This window comes from Microcebus murinus, chromosome 24 (assembly GCF_040939455.1).
Source record: "Microcebus murinus isolate Inina chromosome 24, M.murinus_Inina_mat1.0, whole genome shotgun sequence".
In the NCBI taxonomy this organism is placed as follows: Eukaryota; Metazoa; Chordata; class Mammalia; order Primates; family Cheirogaleidae; genus Microcebus; species Microcebus murinus.
In genome coordinates, this window is record NC_134127.1 from 3,789,763 (window position 1) to 3,816,893 (window position 27,131).

Here is a 27,131-nt window from a genome sequence, read left to right on the forward strand (position 1 = left end):
ACGCCACATTCAAGTCCCTTCCGGAGAACAGCCAAGATCTGAATCGGGAGGGAACAGCTACCTCCTCCTCACTTTACTTCCGCCTGATGGTCTGCAACATGTTTTTACAAAGAAAACACTACCACTGCTGGACTTCTGACTGGGAGGGAATCAGTTTCTTACGTCACCAACTTCCCTTTCTAAATGGGTTACTTCCTTTTTGGATATGCCTTTATATTCAGCAGAAGAGAAATCTCTAGAAGCATTATATAAAATAGTTCTCTATTTTTGAAAGCCGTCAAGATTGTATTTTAAAAATAACCTTTATTATTGACTTAGAAGCAAAGTGGGAGCTGGGATGAATGAATGCAATGCATCTAAGGTACGGGCTACAGGAGAGGCTTAGGAAATCAGTGAATGGACCACGCTCAGCATTTCTTCAGAAAGGAAAGGAAACAGCTGCTCTCAGTGCTAGCAAGGAACTGAACTGAAACTGTTATACACTGCTGGCAGGAATGTAAGATGGTGCAGCCACTTTGGGAAATAGTTTGGCAGTTCTTCAAAATGTCAGACATAGGCCAGGCGTAGTGGCTCACACCTGTAATCCTAGCACTCTGGGAGGCCAAGGCAGGAGTATCTCTCAAGGTCAGGAGTTCAAGCCCTGCCTGAGCAAGAACAAGACCCCATCTCTACTAAAAATAGAAAAAATTAGCTGGGCATGGTGGCATGCGTCTCTAGTCCCAACTAGTTGGGAGACTGAGGCAAAAGGATTGCTTGAGCCCAGGAGTTTGAGGTTGCTGTGAGCTAGGCTGACACCATGGCACTCTAGCCTGGGCAATAAAGTAAGACTTTGTCTAAAAAAAAAAAAAAGAAAGAAAGAAAAGCAAGCAAGCGAAAAAAAAAAAAAATACAAAATGTCATAGAGTTACCATATGACCCAGGAATTCCACTCCTAGGTATATACGCAAAAGTAGTGAAAACATATATCCACGAACACAAATGCTCATAGCATTATTCATAATAGCTCCAAAGTGGAAATAACCCAAATGTCTGTCAACTGATGAATGGGTAAATAAAGTATTGTATATCCACACAAAGGAGTATTATTCGGCAATCAAAAATGAATGAAGTACTGATATGTTACAACCTAGCCAAACCTTGAAAACATTATGGCAGGTGAGCAGATCCAGCCATAAAAGACTACAGGTGTGTGATTCCACTTACATGAACTATCCAGAAAAAGCAAATCCACTGAAACACAAAACAGATCATAGTTGCCTAGGACTGAGGCAGGATGGGAGAGGAGTGCAGTGTGACTGCTAATGTGCGTAGGGTTTCTTGCTTGTGGGGGTGGATAAAACGTTCTAAAAATTAGATTGGGGTACTAGTTGTACAACTCTTGATATACTAAAAACCACTGAATTATATACCTTTTAAATAGGGAAATGCATGGCATGTAAACTACAGTTCAATAAAACTGGGTTTTTTTGTTTGTTTTTTTAAACAACAGAGGCTCAGACCCCAGGGTACTAGAGCAGGAGCAGTGTCCTGTGATTTCTAATAAAATGTGCCACTGCACCACACAGACTTACACTTCAGAGACTAATTAATCTCTTATATTGCATCACCTGGAGAGACACACACTTGAGAGAGGCGGTAGATCTCATCACCACATCAACATTGGATTTTAAATTTCTCTTAAGGAAGCCCATACTGTGCTAAATTCTATTTACAGAAAGAGGTGAAAAAATGACATCACCCCTCTCGCCTACAGCAAGATACAGCCTAGTGCAGTATATGGAACATCCTGGAGATACAACAATTGTCAAGCCCCAAAGTTGTTTCTGTTTTACTTTCTTTGGGGATGGGGGGGGGCGCGAAGTTTTTCTTTTTTTTTTTCATTCTCATTTTTAACACTTATTCCTTTTAACATTTGACTTCTGGATTTTGCTGCTAAAACTTCTTGGGAAGTCAAGGAGGCCAAGAGATCTGGGAAACAGAGCCTGGCCAGCTCCCCCAGACCCTGAGTGCACAGGGGCCTTATTCCATGCTCCCCACTGTTCCTTATTCTGTGCTCCCCGCTGTGTTCCTGAAGCACAAGCCGAGAGCCCAGAACGCCAAGAACAGCATCGATGCTCAGATACACAAAGCACTCCCTGCTCGAATGATTATCTTTTTATACAGAAAAACAGCATAAATGAGTAGTGAGAGGCAGTCCAGCTCCACACTAAGGTTAACTGCAGAAAGGACCAACTCGTTCTCCCCTCCTCCTCCACGTGCGCCCTGGTCCTGCCTCCCACCCTGTCCTCTCCCACACTGAATCCCCGGCTTCGGGGGGACACAAGTGTGTTCTGGCACCACCGTCTGCTCAAATAGTCTGACCCGAAGAGACTGTTCATCACACACATTAGCATGCAGGCGACTGCCCAGAATTTGAGAGGTGTTTTTTTCCAGTTTCACATCTCTGGGTTCCCAGTCCCTCTGATTCTCCTACAGCTGAAATGTATTTGATATATGTACGTTCTCAGCCACTTAGTCAAGGGCATCAGCCTCAAAACAGAGAAGGAGAAACAATTTATCGTCCAAGGATGGAACAACCGTACACGAAGGCCTTTTCCAGGAATGCTGGGTGGATCCTAAGGATGTGGGCTGCACAGCTCACATTTCCCGACAGCCGCTGGGTCCAGGCTACCCAGAAGCATGGGGGGGCGGTGTTCCAAGTGAGTGAGTCAAGGCAGAACATCCTCTTAGGTACATCATAATTTTAAGATGTCTCACCAACCAAAGCAGAAAAACACCGCACACACGCACGCGAACACACACACACACACACACACACTCTGATAGAACAGAGACAACAAACTAACTGTTCAGACCCTTCCTTCCCACCCTCCAACAAAACATCAAATGTAGAGATTACCCAGGAGGCTAAGGGACGACGCATTTACCTGCCTTTTGTAAGAGACAGGGTACCTACCGGCTGCCCTGCTGCTCTCCTGAGATAAGCTTCTAACTCCTCAGAGAGGCTCCCTCTAAAACCTAAAGACTCTATGGGTAAAGAATAATCTGGAAAACTACTCGATAAACTGAAATAGCTTGTACTAAGGATGAAGAAAGCACTCTGAACTTCCAAAACAGCACTTTATGCTATTTCATTTAAAAGAGACCCCCCAACTCTAACCTCTGGAGGTCACAATCATAAGGAAAGAGGTGGGGCCCACTCATCAGGAGGTGTCCACCCGCCAGGAGCCACAGCCTTCTCCAGAGAAGCCAAGCCCAACAGTGAGCATGTCTCCTCACTCATGAGATGGCCCTGGGTTCCGGGACCACCTGCATTTGTTTGAGGTTGCAAACAGAGTAGAAATCCCCCACCACCGACAGAAATCGTGACTGGTGGGTCCTCCCCACAGGACTACTCTTCCATCCCAAAACTATTCAGCAGGAAGAGCAAGGGGAGAAAGCGCACGTGCTAACAGATGGGCCTCCTCTGCCGGGATCCGACATTGTGTAACTTCAGCCTGTTACTGCCAAACAACCATAATGTGCATCTCTTCAGAAATAATTACTGGAGAATTCAAAATACCAACTGCCTCTCTCACAAAGTAGCAACCACCCACACAGAGCTGAGACACTGGTGCTGGATAAAGAAAAAGAGGGAGGAGTGTTCAGCAAGAGAGGGGCCTCCACACAACGACAGCAGCCACCAAGCGGGGTACCCTCACATCTGCGGTAGGATCATGACCCTGGTCGGGGATGTGTCGTTTCTCCTGCCACTCCAGCTACTGCACTCTAAGATATGGGGTGGCAGGGTCAGGCACGATGGCTCACGCCTGTAATTCTAGCACTCTGGGAGACCAAGGCAGGAGGATCACTTGAGGTCAGGAGTTCGAGACCAACCTGAGCAAGAGCAAGACACTGTCTCTACAAAAAAAAAAAAAAAAATGGCATGGCAGGAAGGGGTGGGGAGGTAGTGAAGAGCCCACAAAGGAAGAAAACCCTGGGAAAAGCTTTGTAGTCAATGAAATGAAACCCTTTGGTACAAGTTTTTTAAAAAGTAGACAAAGGGGAGGGGAGGGGAGGCAAGGGCAATATATATAACCTTAACAACACTTGTACCCCCATAATATGATGAAATAAAACAAAAAAATAGACAAGGACCTTGTGATAGCCAGCCTCCAAGATGGCTCCAGTGAGCCTCACCGTTTGGTTTTCATGTCCTTGGACTAACATATGTAACCAAAAGGACACCGTGGAAAAAATGTCACCTCTGAAGCTAAGTCATAAAAGTCATTGTGGCTTCCATCCTGCTTGCTCTTGTGCCACTCGCTCTGGGGGCAGCCAGCTGCCGTGCTCCGAGGACACTCACGCAGCCCTGCAGAGTGTTCCACGCGGTGAAGAACTGAGCCTCACCAACAGGCAGCTGCGACTGGTCAGGAGGATGAGTGAGCCTCTCCTCCTTGGGAGAGGACCCTCCAGCCTCAGTCAAGTCTCCAAACAACCGCAGTCCCAGCCAACATCGAGACTTGGTCCTCACAAGTGACCCCAGCCAGACCACCCAGCTAAGTTGCTCCCAAATTCCTCACCTACAAAGACTGTGTGAAATAAATGTTTATTGTTTTAAGTTTTGGAGTCATTTGCTATGCAGCAATAGATCACCAACACGGGCCCCTTAAAAACTCCTCTATCTACTACAAAGCAGGTGCAGTCCTCGGAGGCTGCACACATCTCCATGCACCAGCCTCTTCTCACCCATGCCTGACTCAGGTGGAGAAGGAAAGCAAGAGCTAGCACTGAATTTGTCCTTTCCTTTATTTTTCACTGACGAGCTAAAGTTAAGCACTAAGCAAAACATTTTCAATTCCATTGCACTGCTTACCCAGTGATGATTTTTGCTCCTATTAATCTACATCTAAATTGTGCTGCAAGCTTCCAAACTTCTGACGTTCAAAATTCCTAAAATACGTTTTATACTTCAGACATTATATGCCAAGTTAACACATGTGGAAGATGTATCCCCTGTGTTTTTTTTTAAACTGCTATGACTTAACAGGATACTTACTTAAGAGGATGCTTTCCCCCACCACACACCCTGTTCTGGCAACATTTTAAGAATCTTTATTTCCTCTGATAAATGTTCTCTTCAGACAGTGAAGAGAGAGATTCGTGAATTTCCTGGAGAGAAAAGCTGGATAACATGTTCCAAAAGGCTTGGGTCAGGATCTGTAATCTTGAGAGCTGAATTCAAGACCAAGACCCAATACTAGCAGTAAAAGGCTCTGGCCTCAATTTCCCAATCTGTGAAATGGAAACCACATGTGTCCCATCTCACAGCATCATTGTTATAAAAATCAAATAAGATGCTGTAAACAAAAATTTCTTGCTTCCAATACATCTAATAAATAAATACAGCTGAAACAGAAAGGGGGTGATCTGGCAGGTGGCAGTCTTACAGAAGGAAAGATGGAGACCAATCAATCATTTATTGTTATATTTCTAGCAATGACATAAGAAAGAGGCTATGTGGACTGGCTAGGAGAGTGCCTACATCTGCCAAACAGAACTGTCAAACACTTTTCATTTGCGAATTAATAAAATATTCCTACCATTCCCATTCCCTTGTGAGGCTGGGGCTCCAATCACATTTGTGTGAACTTGTAAAACTAGGCTCATGTACGCTGACAGGTGAAGGTGAGATCTTGAACCAACAAGCAGAAAAGTCTTTCTAGACCCAACTTTAAACAGTCACCAGGCAATTTAGCAACCCTTGGTTATCAAATCCCCACTGAGATGGCTATTTTGGGGGATAAACCACACTTTCCTGTCACTGGGTTTAGGAGATTGTGACAAAATGTTTTATACCCCCAAGGTTTCCCATGATCAGAGTTACTGGTCACCTGAAAAACATACAATGACTACTCTTTAAATGTTTGAATGGCTTTAGACTACAGCCATTTTTCATGTGGGGCATTAACTGGCAGCAGTAGAATTTTAGACAGGACTACCCCTGCCCCAGAGGTGGAAAATGCCTCTGCCACAAGAATCAAAGTGAGTTATACTGCTTTATGTGATGCTCAGGTATGCAATTCCGAAATGAGTTTAATCATTATAGTATTTCTTAAAAATGTCTTTATTTTATTATTCATCTTAAAAGAAAAATCCAATGTGACAGTTACCAACACCTCTATTTTCTTCAGGTAGGCTTTGCTGCCCTGCCTTGGAGGTTTTTATTCAAACACTATTGCTCTTCTGTGGTTATGTACTCTCTCGAGTCTCTGCTGGAAAAACTATATTTTTCCCCCCAGAAGACATTCTCTTGGGTGAAGTACTATATAGAAGTAGAGGTGTGGCCGGGCACAGTGGCTCACGCCTATAATCCTAGCACTCTGGGAGGCAGAGGCCAGAGGATTGCTCAAGGTCAGGAGTTCGAGACCAGCCTAAGCAAGAGCAAGACCCCCATCTCTACTAAAAATAGAAAGAAACTGGCCAGACAACTAAAAATATATAGAAAAAAATTAGCTGGGCATGGTGATACATGCCTGTAGTCCAAGCTACTCGGGAGGCTGAGGGAAAACGATTGCTAGAGCCCAGGAGTTTGAGGTTGCTGTGAGCTAGGCTGATTAATGCCAGGGCACTCTAGCCCGGGCAACAGAGCAAGACTCTGTCTCCAAAAAAAAGAGTAGAGGTGCTTCCCACTCGGCTTATTTCTTGTAATAAATAAAACAACAACAAAAAAAACATGGTTCTGATCCCATTTATTAAATCAGGGGTTGTCAAACTTTTTAAACAGGGGGCCACAGTTCACTGTCCCTCAGACCACTGGAAAGCTGGACTATAGTTTAAAAAAAACTATGAACAAATTCCTATGCACACTGCACATATCTTATTTTGAAGTAAAAAAACAAACGGGCAAAAACACCCGCATGTGACCCGCAGGCCATAGTTTGAGGACGCCTGTATTAAGTAGTTGGAATCTCCAACTTGAGATCTAGACACATGGAAAGAATGGAACAATATCATGCTCCTAAGGTTTTCAAGTCTTAAATATCTTAAAACTGAATCATATAAAAATTAAACTGTGAAAGAGCCAATCACAACAAAAAATAAGAAATTAAAAAGCATTAGCCCAGGATGCTGTTGAAGGAGCCACATGGGTTGGACTGTTGGACTAGGCAGCATTAAGGGTCCTTATTGGTCCCATTATTTCTAGAAAACTCTAATACAGCAATTTCTAGTTAAGGGCAGGGAGAGGATATGAAACTAAGTTCCTAGGAAAACATACTTGTAGATTTAAATGGAACACTTCAATATGCTTCTAATGAAAAATGTGCACATAGTATTTTCTTAAATACATAACCCAAAACCTTAGAATTAAAAATCAAAAGCTCAGATTTCAACAAGACCCCCAGTCTAGGTCTTTTACATATACATATATATATGTATGGTCTAAAACATTCCAATAAATATACCATATTAACTTCTTAAGAGATCTGCACAAATAAACTCTCAAACACCCAAAGTTACATTAACGGGCAAAAGTTACAAGTCTGTTTATTTGTACTTATATTAAATGATTCGAACATTTTCCCCATTCTTCCTTTATTTCCTTAAGTAATTTTTATTACTTCTTAGATCCTTTAGTTAACTGAAAATCAGGTACACTGACAGACTAATTAACATCATCTCCATTCTGCAAAGCACATAGCCAGCCCACGTCAGTGTCGCCCTTCGCCTCCCGACCACACACACATGGCACCCAGTGTCCACAGTTCATTTGTTCATTAGTTACGGCCTTGCTACCTTTTTTCTTTATTCTTAAAGTCATCATCCAAAATTACTTAAACTTTATAGTTTTACTGAAACTTGTCATAAGTACAGATATAGGCTGGCAAACTTTTCCTGTAAAGGACCAGACAGTAAATATTTTAGGCTGTTGCCAGACATTTGGTCTCTGTTCCAAGTACTCAACCCTGCTCTGCAGTGTGAACGCAGCCATAATCAACACCTAAACAAATGAGCATGGCTGTCTTCCCATGAACTTTATTTATAGGCTCTGAAATTTGCATTTCATATAATTTTCATATATCACAAATTTGTTTTCAACCATTTAAAAATATAAAACCCATACAATAACAGGTGGCAGGCCAGATTTGGCCTTTGAGCCACAGTTTGCTAGAGGACCAAAACTGGGTCAACAAACAACTCTGCATTCCCCATAAGGCCTACAGCAGTAAATACCTGTGGATTGGACTCATTTATCCCTTTCCTTCTTTCTGGAGAACTATAGTATGTTTTTAAATACCTAGGCATACATTAACACATCAAACTGGATAGGTTTAACTAGTTGTTCCTCAGGTAATGGGAGAGCTTCTATATTAATTAAGATTCTCTTTCTCAAGCCAAGATAACAATCTGTAAATAAATGTGTATGTGCTTGAGGGGGAGGAGAAACTCAAATGGCAGATAACATCCACTGCAGTTTTTGTGCCTAAAACAGTGAACAAAACCCTGAATCTCCTATAAGCACCAAAAAAAAAAGGATGTTTCTCCACCAATATATTTTATTTCCCAGCAAAGAGAAAGAACAATATAACAATAGCAACTTTAAACATCTTTTGTGGGAGAAGGCAGACAGATAGTAAATATGGAACTTCCAGCCCAAATTTACAGCCATCGATCTGGTATTTTCAAGAAATCTCTTTGGCTAGACTTTTATTTTACCAAGTAGTCTGGTAAAATTTTACCAGCCTCTATCTGTGGCTTTAAAACAAACAAACAAAAAAACCAAATTACAATCTTATCCACTATTTAATTCCTGGCACACAAAGCTTAGGAAGAGGCATTATAGAGTTTAGATACTGTAAGTTTCTAAAATAGTTCCAATAAAAAGAAAAGTTATTTCAAAATAGATTTAGATGTTTCCCTGAGTTCAAAGAATTATATGGAAGTCAGCATGGAGTCATGGGCATGGTATATGGGATAGAGCCCACATATTTGAGGTCCATTATATACCAAGAAGCCAGAATCTATTTTTTTATTTTTTTATTTAATTTAATTTATTTTATTTTATTTTAGAGACAGTCTCACTTTGTTGCTCAGGCTAGAGTGAGTGCCGTGGCGTCAGCCTAGCTCACAGCAACCTCAAACTCCTGGGCTCAAGCAATCCTCCTGCCTCAGTCTCCCGAGTAGCTGGGACTACAGGCACGCACCACCATGCCCAGCTAATTTTTTCTATATATATTAGTTGGCCAATTAATTTCTTTCTATTTTTATAGTAGAGATGGGGTCTTGCTCTTGCTCAGGCTGGTTTCGAACTCCTGACCTCCAGCAATCCGCTCCCCTCGGCCTCCCAGAGTGCTAGGATTACAGGCATGAGCCACCGCACTCGGCCAAAGCCAGAATCTTTATACATGTTAACTCCAACTCCTGACTGGCTCACGACTCATGAATGATTTAGTCTTATATCATCTATAACTGCTGTCCAACCATGTCCTGGAACCACAGAACTATGAAAGACTAACTTTCTCAGGGAAAAAACAATCAATAATTTGGGGAGAAAGGGAACCATCCAGTCCCTCAAGATTAAACTTCAACATGAAATGAATCCTAAAGAATTTTTGCCCACTGAAATCTTCCCTGGTCAGACCTGTACTTTGGTTGAATACATGACAAGGGCATCAACAAGACTCTGGACTGGCTCCCGATGTGTGGAAGGAGCCCAGGAAGGCAGGATACTACAGGCGGATGAGCAATCATCCTGTTGTTTAAAGATCCTAAATTGAAAGACTTTGAAATAGGCAGGGTTGTTTCCTAGACTGTACACCATCCCTCCACCCCCCAATTACAGTCTGCAATCATGAACTACACCACAGAGCTTTCCTCATCTACAACTCTCTAAAAGGAAAACATTTAAAAGTTTTCCTTTTAGAGAGAATGAAAAAGAGTGTGAGAGTCACTGGCACAGGAAGTACGAAACAATCAGGTCTCTGTGGTTTTCGGGGCCTAGGCCATCCAAGGCCTCTATTCAGTTGGCAAAGAATCTGGCAATATGAATCCGTCCAGCAACTGACAAAATGATAAGAAAGGGCCACCCAAGCTGACGGCAATTCAAAGAGGCTTTCAAACAGCTATTTAACATGTGTCTTAGGAGCTTTATTTAAATTTGATGGGAAAGCCACCAAATAGTTCTTTTCAGCTTTAAAATCTCCCCTCTGATCTGCCAATCTTTAGAGAAGAAAAGGGAAGCTATGATGAACAAGTGGTGTCTCCGTCACTGGGAGTCTACACAGCTATGTGCCACACACAAGTTCTCCACTATATAAACTTGTCTGGTCCCATGTTATCCTTGTCTAGAACAACGACAAAACGCACCCCAGGGCGGGTTGAGGCGACTGCTGAATTCTCAGCAGGATAAGCACAGCATAGAGCTCTCAATTTAAAGCAAAAACAAATCACAAAAGCTGATGTCATTTTATCAATAATTCCAGCTCCATTACGCAGTTCATAACCAGAGTGACTTGACTGCCCTAGGCAACCTGTGAAGAAATTACTAAGCAATAAAATACAGTAACTTGGGAAAGGAGAAAGTCACAGTCAGTTAACAAATTAGGTAACTAGATAACTGGGAGCTGGCTCTATCCACCACTGTAGGGTGACAGTGTCAGACACAGGAATAGAGAAGCCACATAAAAAGGACATCTATCCTAGAGTCCCCTCTCCATACAGCAGCCAGTGAGCCTTTTCAAAAGGAAGTCAAAGCCTCTGCTCAAAGCCCTCTGTTGTGGGTTAAACTGTGTCTCTTTTTTAAAAGACACGTTACAGCCCTAACTCCTGGTACCTGTGAATGTGACCTTATTTGGAAACATTATCTTTGGAGATATAATCAAGGTAAGATGAGGTCAGACCACATTAGGGTGGGCCCTAACTTTAATGATTGGCCTCCTTATAGGAAGACCACGTAAAGACACAGGGGCACACAGGGAGAAGACCACCGTGTGACAGAGCAAAGGAATGTAGTTCTGCTACCACGAGCCAAAGAGCACCAAGGATCGCAGACAATCACCAGAAGCTACAAGAGGCAAGGAAGAGTTCTTCCTTAGGCCTTCGGAGGGAGCATGGCCCTCCCGACACCTTGATTTCAGACTTCGAGGTCTGAATTGAGTTCTCCAGAATTGTAAGAGAATAAATTCAGCTTGCGGTCCTTAGTTACGGCTTACCTAGGAAAGTAATACACCCACCAATGGCTTTCCACCTCACTCAGAAAGCAAATCATAAATCATCATTACAATATTGGGCCTCGTCTTGCTCCCTGCCTAGTCACTCCACTCTGGCCACACTGGCTGGTCCTCAAACATGCCATGAGCCCTCCCACCAGAGGGCCTCACCGGTGGCAGGCTGGTCCTGCCTCAGACCTTTGCAGATGCCATTCCCTCTGCTGGAAGGTTCTTTCCCCAAGAATCTACATGGACTGCTCCCTCAATCCCCCTTCAGGTCTTTGCTTGAGTCACTGTGTCACTAATCCTTCCCTAACTCCCTTCAGCATTCCCTATCCCCACTCCATGTTCCCTATTCCCTCTTTTCCTGCTTTATTTTTCTCCGTAATTCTTAACTCAAGTTGACATAAATATTTTTTAACCCTTAAAAAGGTTCATTCATCTCCTTCCCTGTTAGCTCAGTGACAGAAGGATTTCACTGCTGAATCACAGAGCACTCTATTTATGTACTGAATAAACAAATGAATTCTATTGGAACAGGTGAAATTTTACTCAGAACTGGCTACGTGACAAAAAAGGTTTCTGCTAATTAAGTGGGACAGCCAAAGCTCCTGTAGATGAAGGGCAGGCTCAAGGCTGGGCCCTCAGGGGCTGGGAGAGGATCTGTGACCAGGTTTTCTTAGGCAGACTGAAGGGCTCCCACCAGCCCTGCGTGGAGGTGCCAGATAAGCAATTTGAAGCAGCTTCTTAAGGTTCCGCCCCATCAAAAAAAGGTCAACTCTTACCTATAATTTTTGTCTCTAGCCACACCCTGGTAGAAAGCAACTTAGCCTGAGGAATTTGTGAAGCCAAATGTAAACAGAACCCTACCACAGTGCATTATTATACACATCTTTATTTTCTAGGGGCTGAGGAACGTCTGGTAATGATAATCTCACACTGCAAATGTCAAATTCTACTCAGGGAAGAAAGCCTCTGATCACCACACTCCCTTTAAAAAAAATAAAAACATCTTTCAAATAAGCCAGGAGCTTTAAAACAGCTCTTTCTGAGTAAGGAGACAATCCGAACCCTTTTAAATGGTTCTAAACTAACACTTCCCTCCCCCTCTTCCTTTATTTACATTTTTCACAACCTTAAAATAAAAGAAGCAGAAAATTAAAGTTTTTCTTTACCTTGGGTTTTGGTCCCGGGTCCTGCCAATCCTAGTGACGAGTCACAGGATTCCTTGAGAGGCGATCTGATTGGGGTTTCAGCTTCAGGGGTCTCAAAATTACCTTCAGAATCCGAGCTGCCAAAGGGGAAAAATGAGGAATTACCACTTTCAACGGTATCTCTGACACCCTTTAAAACCTATCTATATCCACAAAGTCCAGCATGGTTGTCTAACTTTACAACCAATTGATCCTCAGCACAGACCGGTCGGCAGAAGGCGGGTTTTTAGCAGGGCCCTCCGTAGGTTCCCAGTCTGGCATCCTATCTCTGAACTCTCCTCCATTCTGTGGAGCTTTCCTCCAGCACCATTTATTTTTGAGGTCATCCTTCTCTCCGATACCGGAAAAAATGCACTTTCCCAACAGACCGCCTTTTTCACCACAAGAGCCCCTTCCCAGAGGCTTTTAAAAAATTAACGCTGGACCCACCCCAAAACTAAAGCCCATTCTAGCCATTCCTTTTTGCTCGGCAGGCCTCTACCTGCGTGGAACTCACTGGGCCAGAGACCAGGAATGCGGTCACCTGCCTTCCGCAATCACAAGGGTGACAGCTCTGGCAGAGACCACCATTCCTCACCAGCTGCCAGGGGCCTGTCATCACGCGACTTTCTTGACCGCGGCTGCGTTTTGGGGACACAGTGGGGCCCCGGGAGGGCCCGAAGCCCCACCGGGTGCGGTCAGTGACGCGACCCTCCCCGGCGGTGTGCGTGTACCGGGGCGCGCACGGGCCGGCGGGTCGAAGCTCACAGAAAGTGACCGAGGTGGACGGGGATGCGGAGAGACTGCGGATGCCGGGTCGCCTTTGGAAAGCGCCCCAAGCGAAACTGGGGGGTGCGGAAAAGACGCGGACGACCGAACGCCCCGAACTTCCGAATGCACGGCGGGGACCCGGCCACGGCGGGCACGCAGCCATTGCCACGGACACGGACGCGCGGGCGGCGACACACACACGCACACAGCGAGCCGCGGATGGGTGGATGGTGACGGCGGCGGCCGGACCCTCGCGGGGATGCTGCGTACTTGCCTGAAACTCAGGGATTTGGTCTCCGCCTGCGAGTCCTCCTCCTCGGGGTCGCCCTCGGGCCCAGCGGCCTCGTCGTCCCCGGCGCCCCCGCCGCGCACCGCGGACCACGTCCATTTCGCCCACTGCACGGGGGACAGGATCTGCCAGGGGCTGAACGCCATGAGCGGCTCCGGCTCCCGGGGGCAGGGGACGCGGGGAGCCTTTTTCCCTTTCAAAATGGAGGGAACGGTGACAGGCGCCAGCGAGCGTCTCCGGCCGCGGCGCGGATGTGGTAAACGCGCGCCGTCGGGGGCGCGGGCGGAGCGCTTCCTCCCGCCGGCGGAGCGCCGCTGCGTCCTCGTCCTCCTCGCCCACGGCGCGACGCGGCGGCCCGCGCCCGGCTCCTCCGCCGCGAAGACGCCTCCCCGGGGCCTCCTCAGGGCCCCGGCCCGCGGCTCCGGCGGCTCGGCTCGGCGGCTCGCGCTCCCGGGCCTGGCGCGCGCCTCCCAGCCGGCGGGGGCGCGTCAGCGGCGCGGGGCCGCGCCCCGGGAGCCGCCCCCTCGGACCGTACTACCCGCGCGCGCGGGGGGGCGGCGCCTTTGAAGCCGCGCGCGCGCGCCCGGCCGCCCCCGCCGCGGCGCCGCGCTGGTCGCGCCCCGGCCGCGGGAAGGGCCTCGCGCCGGGCGGAGGACCCGGCGCCCCCCGCGCGCGCGCGCGCGCCGCTCCGCGGGCGTCAGGGCCGGGGAAGATCCGTTTCTGAGGGCGTGTGCGGCGCTTTTCCTCCTGCTCTGTCATTTTTTTACGTTTTCGTCTTGCCACTGGGAATGAATGGCATTGATGATAGTGGACTGCACAGAAGTTAAGCCCCTCGTCGAAAAAACAACAACTTTGAGGCCGTTGCGGACTGGTGTTTTCAGCGTGGAAGACCCAGCCTGTTCATCTTCATCCCTGTCACTCCCAGGATTTAGAAATCCCTCAGCAGCAGTGCAGGGTGGGGGTGGGGAAACTGGAATTTAAGATGCCTTAAATTTAAGATGCCCACCCCAAACCGCACTCGGGGACTCCAAGTGAGCGGCCTGGTCTTGGGCCAAAGGGCGCCAAAATGGCCCTGTGACATTAAATGGCCCTGTGACATTACGGCCTGATGGGCTTCCCATTCTCCTTTTTGAGGCTTTCTTTTCCTAACTTCTAAGTCTTCGATTTCTGACTTTGCTTGCTACTTCTGTAGTAAGCCAAGAAGAGGCCTGGTGACATCTTTACCGTTTGAAGGCAAAGGGAAATAGCAGACTTTCTTCGTTTTTCATTAAGGGATTTCATTGAGGGATTGCTTCTCTCAAAACCACCCATTCACCACCCTCTTCCAAGAGAATCCGCTGCCTCAAATGCCAGGCTCAACCATCTCCTGGCCTGGATGAGGCGTTTCTTGTGCTATTGGGATTCCCCAGCTTTGGGGTGAAATCTGTGAGGCGCTGCAGGTTCCCACAGAGAGGGCAGCTCAAAATCTGCGTGCTGAAACTTGCGAGACACTGGCCCTCTCCTCTGAAAGGAGTCTGCACATACATTGCAGATGACCAAACCGACCCTCTCCTCTGAAAGGAGTTGGCACGTACATTGCAGATGAATCATGACTATCTCACGCATTCGATAATGAAAACAGAAGTAAAAATAACACAGGATAAGGCTTGGCTGGTAGTCTTACCATAAGGAAAGGGCAAGAATCCCTCTAGAAAAAAGAAAGGATTGGGATGCTTTAGAATGCATTCCCACTTCTTCCCGTGACACAATTGTTATGAGTGTTCTAGGGATTACAAAAAGGCGAAGGAGGCAGGAGGGCCACATGAAATATACCACAACACCATCCAACTGTTTGTATTTTTAGGTTTACGCTCACCAAGTAAACCTTCAGGTTATACGGTCCCCTGGGCTCCTGATTTGACACAAGTGTTCTGTTGCCAGGAAATATTACTGCAGTAAATCAGTAACTGGCATCCACTAGGTCCTGTTCATTCTTCCTCCTGAATAGTTCTCTAATCTTTTCATTCCTCTGCATCCCCGTTGTGACTGACTTAGTTCCCACACTCCCCCTTTTTCATAGATACACTGCAAATGACTCCCACCTGCTTCTGTCTCTGAGCGCTTTCTCACCTGGGGTCACCCCTGCCTGGCTGATCTGTGACTTGTGCTCTAATCTTGCTGTTCCTGCTCCCCCTTATTCCTGCCCTTTTGAATTCCTAGCTGGAAATCAGTAGGGAATTGGTTGTGAGCCTTTAATATGCCCAAGAATCATCTAGGAGAGCTTCTTAAAAAAACAAAGAAACACTAATGCGAACTGCCAGCAGGATATGGAAGTCTTTGTGTTGACCTGTTGTCCTGGGAAATTTGGGAAACAATGCCTAGCTTGAACCAACCAATTGCTGCTTCAGGAACAATCTCCCTTTGCCTGCAGAATTCAGCACATTCCTCAAGGAACGTCTACCCCACCCTGCCCATGCTCCCAGTCCTCGGCTGTCCACGTGCCCCTCATTGCCTAGCTCAGTGTCTACTCTGGAGAAGCAGGCTGATGGTCCCTCCTTTCTTTCATGTCTGTACCCAGAACATTCATAGAGACTGTTACTGTGGCCTTAGACAGTTTTGGAAGTGAAAGGAAGCATTCTTAACAGTTACACTCAGACAACAGGCATAAACCAGGGCTGTCTCAGGAAGACCAGGATGTAAGGTCACTCTACACTTAGCACACTATATATAACATACTTATTTCAAATCTGTCCCATAGCCTTCTAAAGGGCAGGGACTTTCCCCAGAGATTAGGACAAGGCCACACACTCAGTAAGTGTGCAAAAAAATAAAAAAGTGAATATTCTAGTTTATAAATCGTCCTTGTGAGTTTGGCTAGGGTGACATAAATTCCTAAAGCCTGACTCCTCCTGGAAAAATACAAGTTTCTAGACCAGCAAAGCACAGAATCCAGGACTAGTGATAGCCCCAGGAAGATAAAGCCTGACCTACATGGCAACTTCTTGAAACTAGGAAAGCAAATGCCCAGGTTTCTGAAAGTCACTCCTCTGCAAGTTCTTGAACTTAGTGTGAGCAGCAACAAAGTAGGTAACTACTCCATAGCTTGAACTGATTTTGTTTTCCAGAAGTGCAGTGAAGAGGTTGTCAATATTCTTGTGATTCTGGAAAAGAATGGGCATTGTTTGAAAATAGATATCCTAACCAAGGTAAACCACAATTTTGCTCCTATGACCTCAGCCTCACCAAACAGAATATCTGCAAATATATAACCAAGTAACCAAATGAAACGTATTTGTCTTGGAAATGACCTTAAGCACAGAAAAGGCCCATCTGTTCTCTTCATTCCTCTGCCTCTTGCCCTTCTCAGAAGCTTTGGATCAATACACCATAAAAATAAAAAATGTGTTACTACAGTTGACCCATGAACAATGTAGGGGTGAGGGGCACTGACCCTGGCGCAGTAAAAAACTGCACCCCCTGAGTCCCCCAAAACTTAACTAATATCCTCCTATGGACCAGAAGCCTCACCAATAACATAAACAGTCAATTGACCTGTATTTTGTATGCTATGCATATTATATACTGTATTCTTACAATAAAATAAGCTAGAGAAAAGAAAATCATCAGGAAGAAAAATCTTTTTACTATTCATTAAGTGGAAGTGCATCATAAAGGTCTTCACCCTCACAGTCTTCCCGCTGAGTAGGCTGACAAGGAGGAAGAGGAAGGGTTGGTCTCGCCTCAGGGGTGGCAGAGACAGAAGCCGGGTAGGGGGTGGAAGGGGAGGGGGGAGAGGCAGGCAACACTGCTGTAATTTTTCTTGAAAAAAAATCATATAAATGGACCAGCACAGTTCAAACCCGTGTTGTTCAAGAGTCAACTGTACCTTGAAACACTCCACAAACGGTGGCCAGACCAGGCACACACCTTACAGCTAATCAGTGCTCCGGAGAGGCCTGCAAAATGAGTCTCTCTGATACAAACGCAATAAACTATATGAGTAAGCAAACTGCAACGGGCTGACAAAGACTCTTTGCTTCGCCTGACCCTAGTCAGGCTCCACCAAGTCCTCTAAGCCTTGACCTTGGGCTTCGCTGTCTGCCCTTGTGAATTCCAGTTTTATCAAGGATCCTGCTGCGTCAGTTCAGGGAGGGTCCCCCACCCTTGTTATCACCCACCCTGGCCTGCCTTCAGCAGGAATCCCATCAAGTCCCTTCCCCTGATGCCTCCCTCAGTGGTTTTCCATCCAGGGACTCCCACCTGGATCCTTGGCTATAAATCCCCATCTGTCTTAGTGATTAGAGTTCAGCCAGCTCTCTCTCCACTGCAAAACCCCATTTTGGTAGTCTCTTCTTAAATGAAATCTTCCTTATTTAACAAGCGTCATGAAAAATCTTTCTTTAACAAGGCAGACCACTCTCTACTGAGTAGCACAGCTACCGTGTGGTGTGTGACAGGAAGAGAGGGGCAGAGGCAGGCTGGGGCCACGCTGTGAGGGTCCTGTGCACTTGTGAAGGAGTCAGCCCCTGTTCCCAGGTAGGGGAGCAAACACAAATGCCCACCTAGGTAACGGAAGGGAGTGAAAAGCCCTGGGTGTTACCCGGAGGACCCTGCCATGGCTAAGGGACAGTCCTGCCCGGTCCCTACTGCCCAGCGTTGCCATACAGCAACCTTCCATGCAAAATGGAAATCCTGGATAAGAAATCTTCCAGTATTATAAATGTTCTTAGAAATTTAAATTGTTTAAACCTTGTGTGACTGCAGGGCAAACAAAAGTTATCTGTGTGCCTCAGACCGCCCAGGATGGGCAAAGGGAGTCGTCAATTAGTGTCTGTCTCATGCCACTTGTTCCACAGGCATCTGAACTGTAAGCAGGTCACGCAGTGAGGACTGAACTCGGATCTTTTTCTTTTGCTAAAAACTCCTTCCTAAGGAGGCCAGCTGGGGCAGGCTGACAAATGGTAAATTCCCACTAAGCACCAACCTGATTCTGGTATGGCATTAACATCACCTAAAAGATAAGAAGCCCCAGTCTTAACTCAAGCATGGTAGCAGATGCCTATCATACACTTTAAAATACCTTAAAGCATCCTAGCAGGCTAAAGCATCCTAGCAGGCGCCTATTATAAATTTAAAACATCCTCCGGTCTGGACCTCCCAGAGTGCTCACACCCTTATCTTAAAATAAGCATATCCTTTCTGGTCTTCTAGATAAAGTCTAACTCTCAGCCAATTGCCAGCCAAAGAATCTTTAAACCCACCTATAACCTGTAAGCCCCCCCCCCACTTGGAGATGTCCCACTTTTTTGGGCCAAACCAATGTATGCCTCTCATGTATTGATTTGTGACTTTGCCCCTGTATCTCTGAAAATGTGTAAAACTGAACTGTAACCCAGCCACAGCGAGCCCACTTGCTCAAGGCCTCTTGGCAGTGGCTCTGGGTCATGGTCCTCAAATTTGGCTCAGAATAAATCTCTTTAAAATTATTTTACAGAGTTCGGCTTTTTTCTGTTGACAGCAGGATGCGAACACCATTACAATGGAAGGAAGAGAAAACCGCTTCTGTTTCTACAACGGAAACTGAGTTTCTGGCAGCCGGTGAAAAGAGCAGGCATTTGTGTATGAGAGTGGGGGAGGGAAGGAGGGCTGTCGGGCCAGCAAGGCCCTAGGGAATCAGATAGATAAGTAACCGCTGGGAAAACAGAAAGGCCAGGCCAGCAGGAAACCCTATGTACCTGTATTTTCTAACCTAAGAATCTGATGAGCAAAATATACATCTAATTTATGTAACTGAAACAGCACATGGCAACTAGGTTTAGGCATCTCAGTGGAACTTCAGCAGAACATCTCCTGCTCCCCAACCCTGCTTCCTGAGCCATCCAGGGCACTGGATGAGTTTTCTAAGACACAGTGGGGAATTCCCTGATTGAGTTTAAAAACCTTCAACCCTTAGCTTTTTTCCCCCTTAAATATTTAAATATAGAAGGTCTCTATACATAGGGAAATTGTGTAGCTAAATGTACCTTTATTTACATAATATTCATTATAAAACTTTACAAAATTTTTCCTTCATATGGAGACTTTGGGACACCCTGTAGTATCCTAAGTCAGTTAAGACATCACAGTCTTAACCTTACAAGATCACATGTTATCCTAGTTATCCTTTACCTGTAGGCTATAATCACCTATAGAATTATGATCTTCCCTCCACTTTAGTGACCTAAACACTCTAAAGTCAGGGAATTTGTACTATGCCTTATGCTGAAAATGATATCGTAAAGAAAAGCTCATTTCTGATTTTTTTTTTTAAAGAAAAGTTACAGTTAATACTCTTTCAAAACTCCAGGAAGATTAACAGGGAACCAGAGTACATGCATTAAAGGCTTGGCAAAGCCCCCTCCTGGGGCCTGCTCAAGACCCTCGCCCAGGCTTTGCTCTGGGAACAACTCTCGTCACATCCACCCTCTGATCTGTTTCATTCTGTATCACAAAGAGAAGTTTGATTTCTCCAGAAAGTATGCCATTCTACCTAGGTAACAGATGAGACCTACAGTAGAACTGCCATATAGCAAGAGTTGTACTGTGTCAGCTTTCAGAGAAGCTGGGGAAAAAAATAAATGAATTGTATGATGTTTACACTAAACTAGTGTCCTTAAAAAGCCAGTTCTACGAGGTTCTCTCTCATCCCTATGAAACACCATGACTATATGTTTACCAACTTTATAAAAAAGTTAATTTTGGTTCTCTAAGTGTAAGAGTATTAAAGAAGCAGTTGTTGAGTGCAGAAGATACCAACAGTTAGGTCAGTCTGTTTATTCTAATGAGGAAAATAACATCATCCCTAACTTGTCCCACCAACTACCATGAACCCAAAGTTGAAAACAAGAAATCGACTTAAAGCATGGACTACCTTTAAATTTAGAAATATTCTATTCAGTAGGCATGCTTGGTCTTTCCTGCTAAACAACACTATTGTACGTACAGAGCCTGTTAAACAGGAATATCATCTTGGAAGATTACTCTTAAATGATTTTGCACATTTTGTGTCCTTCTGTTGAACTCAGATTCCTTCTGAGCAAATCAGGCGTTAAAAAAGAGTCCAAGTCCAAGAGCTTTACACTGACAGCCTCAGACAAGAAAGCCATCTGAATCCTTCTCCACCTTTTTTTATAAATTAAAGTTTCTAATCAGGAACATTGCTCCAAATTTGAGATAGCTGCTTTACTTCACTCACCTGGGCTGGAGGGAGGGTGGAATCTAAGGCTCGAGTGAAAGAGGCTGAAGGAATTTAGGAAAGTGAAATAGAAGAATATTCCTTCTTCTGCAGCCATTTTAGTCCTTTCTCCTCCACCTCACCTCCAAAATGAAATAAATTTCCCAAAGATTAGAAGAACATTTATCATATGGCCTAGATTTTCTGAGACTATCTTGATACCAAAAATTCTATTGACTATTCTCATAAATACATTTATGAGTCTTCATGAGACCACATGTCCCCATTTTTGATTTATGAGACACTGTCTCTAGGATGTTAGAAGGAAACATATTGGGATTGCAGATGGGAAGGGCAGCAGAGATTCACTGGTAGGAGGGTGTGGGGAGAAAGGTCCACCCAGAAGAACAAAACCACAAAGAGCTTCCCAAAATAACTGTGACACCCATTCCACCTTGACCCTTACCGTGATTCGGAGGGATCTCATTATAGTAACTCATGTATTTATGACCGGTAATCTTCCTGCATTTCTAACAGATAAAAAGATGGGAATCTAAGAAGCAAATTCCATGACATGATATGCAGCCTCCTGTAAATTCCAGCTTTTATCTCTTTGGAGTAAAAGTTTAACTATTTTTTTTTTGAGACAGAGTCTCACTTTGTTTCCCATGCTAGAGTGAGTGCTGTGGTGTCAGCCCAGTTCACAGCAACCTCAATCTCCTGGGCTCAAGCGATCCTCCTGCCTCAGACTCCCGAGTAGCTGGGACTACAGGCATGCACCACCATGCCCGGCTAACTTTTTCTAGATATATTAATTGGCCAATTAATTTCTTTCTATTTATAGTAGAGATGGGGGTCTCGCTCTTGCTCAGGCTGGCCTCGAACTGCTGACCTCGAGCAATCGGCCCGCCTCGGCCTCCCAGAGAGCTAGGATTACAGGCGTGAGCCACCGCGCCCAGCCAAGTTTAACTATTAATATCATATTTTGGTCCTAAAATTACAGGCATGTGAAAATTGAAGGAAAATAGGTCCTTTTATTTCTGTTGTATACAAAGCAGAGAGGGGAAATGTATCCTTTTTATGTGTGCTAATTTGTTTAAATTGAAATATTAACAAATCACTCATTTTCTGACTGATAAATATAAGCTAAAAGACTAGCTGAATACACAGAAAGACATAACAGTGTTCTAGGTTGGTAAAACAATATTGTAAAGATGGCAATACTACCCAATTAACTTGAAGGGGTTGATTTGATTTCAGTCAAAATTCCCAGAGGATTTTTCTTAGAACGTCAATATTTTTCAAAAGTTAATCTGGAAAAATAAACTGGTGAACATATTTTAGATGAGGAAAAAAACAAACAAACAATAACAACTAAGAGTTAAGAAGGGGATTAGTCCTACAAGATATTAAGACAAGTTTATGCAAAAATAGGCAGATCCTTGCTGTTTCTGTAAAACAGAATAAGAAGCCCAGAAAAAGATCCTACGAGATATGGGAATTTATTGCATGATAAAGAAGATATCACCATATATAGAGAAAAGAAAGATTATTTATAATAATAAACGGTTAGAGAATAATTAGTTGGCAATGGGGGAAAAAGATCAAGTAAAACCCTTACCTCAGAGCATATACCAAGATAAATTCCAGATGGATTAGATGGCTAAATAATAAAAATCAAACAGTTGGGGAGAAAACAATCTAGAAGCAACAGAATCTGTCAAAGCTCTGTAGGAAGGATGACGGTCCAATCTGGAAGTAATTAATGAAATCACACACAAAATAAAGAATGCAGATTTGGCTACATTAGAAAAGTAAAGCTTCTAACTGTGAACCTTCAAATTAAAAGGCAAACAACAGGCTGGGGAAAAACAAAGGCTGGTAGTGTTACTACCTAAAGAACTCGTGCAAACCAGTAAGATCGTTCAAACCCCAACAGAAAAGTGAACAGTTATACCTGCTTACGGTGTGTCAGACACTGTGCTAAGCACTTTACATGAATTATCTCATTTAATTCCCACTCCCGTAAGCCCATATTCTCATGAGGGAAGTATCATTGCCCTTTTGTTATTGTTGTTTAACAGGTTAAATTGGCTACATTTTCAACCTCTAGAGCAGATGCTGTTGATCTGGGCTTAGCAAGCAAGGCTTTGGGAAGACGCCGGTCTCCCTGAAATTACAGGCAGAAGTACGTGTTTGTGCACGTCTCCACCCAACTCTCCTCTTCCTCCTCTTCCCCATATACAGCCAAGCTCCACTCTGGGACTGTGTTTCAGGCTTATTAAGATTAATTTTTCAAATCTGAAAGTGGCACAAATAGAAGATTATTCAACGACAAGGAAGTCCTGGCCAAAGGGGCCCTTATCCAGAAAACTCAGACCTCCCAGAAATTGACCTAAGCAGCAGCAAGCTCTGATGACACACAGATGGTGCAACAGGGAGACAAGGAGGCGACACTGCTCACGGCTGCAGGCAGGTGTGCTCTTCCCCGAATGCCCAGGGAGAGCCCGGGCATTGGGCAGCCTATGGGTTTCTTCTGAGCGCTATCTGGTGCCCACAGCGTGAAACCCTCAGTGCAGGGAGGCATTTGCCTGTTGAGTCAAGGTACCATCAAACAAGAGATTTTCGCAGGGACTCCTACTGATACAAATGAGAGTCCTCAAAGGCGCACAAAATTGGGTGGAGCATAAAAGGTGTATTTTCTGTGGGAGATGTAAAAGGGCTAATTCCAGCATCCCTCTCCTTGGGGTGCGCTCTCTTTTGGTGTACTTCCCTTTAGGGTGGTTTCTTCCAAGAAACTACGTTGTCGTTGTCGAGTAGTTTTGGCCAAACTATGTTGGCCAAACGGACCATTAGGGAGCCTCTCCCCATCTGGGAAAAGTAGGCACATTGGTGGGGTTTAGTGGGGAAAGGAGGCATGGAACAGGTTGTCAAGGGCTGATTTTGTGAAGCAGGAAGCTTAAGAATTTGGGGAGCCCTATGGAAAATGTCGGGTGACTCCTTGGGCCAGCCCTGCGTGCGGCAGGTTGGAGGGGGCAGGCTGCTGAAGCCACCCCGTGTGATACATTACGGCAAAGCTGCTTGCATGATCCTGATTGGGTAATTTTTGAATCCCACTGTTTTTTGATTGGATATTAAAGCTTGTTGTTGATTGGATGTTAAAGCTTGATGTTGATTGGATGTCAAAGTTTGTAGTTGATTGGACTCTTTTTGAGCCCTACCAAGGGTATAAAAGCAGAAGGAGAACAAGGAAGTAGGGGGCAGAAGGGAAGAAGATGGGAAGAGAGCTGTAGCACTAGGTGTGCTGATCCTGCTATAGAAGAATAAAGGCTGTTCTCCGATTCTTCACGTGCCACTCGGTTCTTTCCCTGGTCAAATGAACAAGAGCTGTAACACTAGCTGTAACACATTGCCGCAATATGAATACAGTGCTAGAGCCAAACCAGAGATGTAGGAAGGGGCCTCGCCCCTTTTAAGCTGTAACTTCATGTTAAATTTGACTCTGCCCGGAGGGCAAAAGAATCCTTGTGGTTCAGGAGTGGTCTAACTGGCTTCAGACTGGTAAGTGAAAATACCGATTTATGGAGGGAGGGGGTCACGCTGACCTTTATCTGCTCAGAGGAAACAAAAAAATTCACTGTTGGAAACTTGATAAAACTGTCAAAAGATATAATCTCCCACACAGACTGTGCGACAGAACTCATGGCTGTGTTCCTTCTGTGCCATTTGTAAACACACACACACACAATTTAAATTAAGATAAAAAAGAAAAACTACACTGTTTCTTCAGCGTTGTGTGCCTTAGGCACCACTGCCCTTTGAATTTCTACTGCAGTAGAGTCTAATTCCCCTCCCTCCCCACCCCAGCATCCATTATTTCCCTATTTTGTCTGGAAAAGAAACCTCTTGAGTTTTCGAGGGCCACCCAGCTAGAGCACACATTTCCTGGCCTTCTTAGCAGCTGGTGTGGCCTCAAGACTCAGTTCTGACCTGTGGACTATAACTGCAAGGGCTAAGTGCAAATTTGGGGCAATGTCTTTTTGTTTTGTTTTGTTTTTTGGAGAAGAGTCTCCTCTGTTGCTCTGTTGCCCAGGGCTGGAGTTACCTGGCGTCAGCCTAGCTCACAGCAACCTCCAACTCCTGGGCTCAAGCCATCCTCCTGCCTCAGCCTCCCAAGTAGCTGGGACTACAGGCGCTCGCCACCACACAGGGCTAATTTGTTTTCTATTTTCAGTCGCCCGGCTAATTTTTTCTATTTTTAGTAGAGAGACAGGGTCTCACGCTTGCTCAGGCTGGTCCTTCAACTCCTGGGCTCAAGCAGTCTTCCTGCCTCATCCTCCCAGAGTGCCAGGATTACAGGCTTAAGCCACTGTGCCCAGCCTGGGGGCAATGTCTTTGAAAAGAAAACTGGATGTCCTACATCTCCTGGCTGAAGTTGAGCCAGCTTCCGTGGTATGGGGGACAGGGACACTGGGGACAGCGTGGAACAGTAGGACAAGCCAGGCTGACCCGTGGAGCAGACAACCCACTGCCCTAGAGCAACAGCTGCCTGAGCACGGTTCTACGTGAGTGAAATACAAGTCTATCTTCTTTGCACTACTGTGTCACGAGATCTTTTTGTCACAGCAGCCTCACCTGGCTCCTAACATTACAGCCTCCTCTGGGGCATTTCAGCCTCTCAGCTCCCTTAGATGAAGGTACAGGAAGAACCTGCCTTAAATTTCAGTCCACGTGATTGTGAACAGGATCATATTAAGGTCCCTTCAAAAATTCATTTTATACAGGTTGAGCATTCCTGATCTGAAAATCTGAAGTGATCCAAAATCCAAAATTTTTGAGCACCAACATGACAACACAGTGGAAAATTCCATACCTGACCTCAGGTCACAGTCAAAATGCAGTCAAAACTTTGTTTCATGCACCAAAATTATTTAAAATATTATATAAAGTTACCTTCAGGCTATGTGTAATGAATTTCATGTTTAGACTTGGGTCCCAGCCCCAAGATATCTTATTTTGAATTAGACAGTTGCTGCTTCTTTTTTTTTGAGACAGAGTCTTACTCTGTTGCCCATGCTAGAGTGCTGTGGCGTCAGCCTAGCTCACAGCAACCTCCAACTCCTGGGCTCAAGAGATCCTCCTGCCTCAGCCTCCCAAGTAGCTGAGACTACAGGTATGCGCCACCACGCCCGGCTAATTTTGTCTATATATGTTTTTAGTTGGCCAATTAATTTCTTTCTGTTTCTAGTAGAGATGGGGGTCTCTCTCTTGCTCAGGCTGGTTTTGAACTCCTGACCTTAAGCGATCCTCCCGCCTCAGCCTCCCAGAGTGCTAGGATTACAGGCACCCGGCAGACAGTTGCCTTTTTATTTTGTTGTGTTTCGCTTTGTTTTTTAGAGACAGGGTCTTGCTACATCACTCAGGCTGGAGTGCAGTGGTGCGATCACAGCCCACTGCAGCCTCAAACTCTGGGCTGAAGCGATCCTCCTGCCTCAGCCTCCCAAAGTGCTGGGATTACAGGTGTGAACCACTGCACCCAGCCACAATTGCATCTTTAAAGATGACTGGTGTGGGCAAAAAAGCTGCACAGTATAGGGAGCCAATATTTAGGTTCCTACAAAGGCCAAGTCTTCCAGGTAGAATGTATTTAGATATAGTGTGAAAAATATTATCTTCTTTGGGGAGATTTCCTTGAAATAACAGGGTTTTATAAATTCAGAAATACTATATAATACACTTTAAAAGGCAACATGGGCCGGGCACGGTGGCTCACGCCTGTAATCCTAGCACTCTGGGAAGCCGAGGCAGGTGGATAGCTCAAGGTCAGGAGTTCAAAACCAGCCGGAGCAGGAGCGAGACCCCATCTCTACCAAAAAAGAAATTAATTGGCCAACTAAAAATACATAGAAAAAATTAGCCGGGCATGGTGGTGCATGCCTGTAGTCCCAGCTACTCGGGAGGCTGAGGCAAGAGGATTGCTTGAGCCCAGGAGTTTAAGGTTGCTGTGAGCTAGGCTGATGCCACGGCACTCACTCTAGCCTGGGCAACAGAGTGAGACTCTGTCTCAAAAAAAAAGGCAACATGAATTATTTTATAAAACAGATAATTCTTTTGTATGCAAATAATGTTATGCACTGTTTTAGAAGTGTTTTAAATACCTTTATTGTTTAAGGCAAAATAATACATCCGTACATTCATTCATTCATTCTACAAATTTCACAAATGACCAAGCTTGGCTAGCTTCTGTGAAAGACCGTGTTGAACGAAACAGACCCGGGTCCCTGTCCTCATGGAGCTGCAGGGAGAACGGTCTCCTGGAGACCCCAGGAGGGAAGGAGCCTCTGCAAGCGCAGTTAAAGCCAAGCCATGAGAGGGAGGAGTGAGCTGCGCAGGCTGATGACATCAGAAAAGCACTAGGGCCTAGTGCACCAGGTTAAGGACGATTGTCTTAGAAAATGTGAAATTCTGACAACACAGAAAAGTTCAAAGAAGAATAG

The 27,131-nt window shown here is 45.2% G+C and overlaps 1 protein-coding gene across 9 annotated transcripts in view; it reads right to left on the bottom strand.

The window, feature by feature from the left end:
- The window catches only part of TACC1 (transforming acidic coiled-coil containing protein 1), an 83,404-nt gene that overhangs the window by 40,116 nt on the left and 16,157 nt on the right, over positions 1-27,131 (bottom strand). For 2 of the 9 annotated variants that reach the window (XM_075997115.1, XM_075997116.1), the window contains exon 2: positions 12,365-12,480. The exons of 1 other annotated variant lie outside the window; for it this stretch is intronic. In XM_075997115.1, coding sequence (XP_075853230.1) covers positions 12,365-12,480 — 116 coding nt within the window. Of the gene's footprint in view, positions 1-12,364; positions 12,481-13,427; positions 13,936-27,131 lie in introns of those variants that run through there. 6 more of the 9 variants (XM_012762996.3, XM_075997114.1, XM_012762998.3 and 3 more) reach the window with 6 other exon arrangements.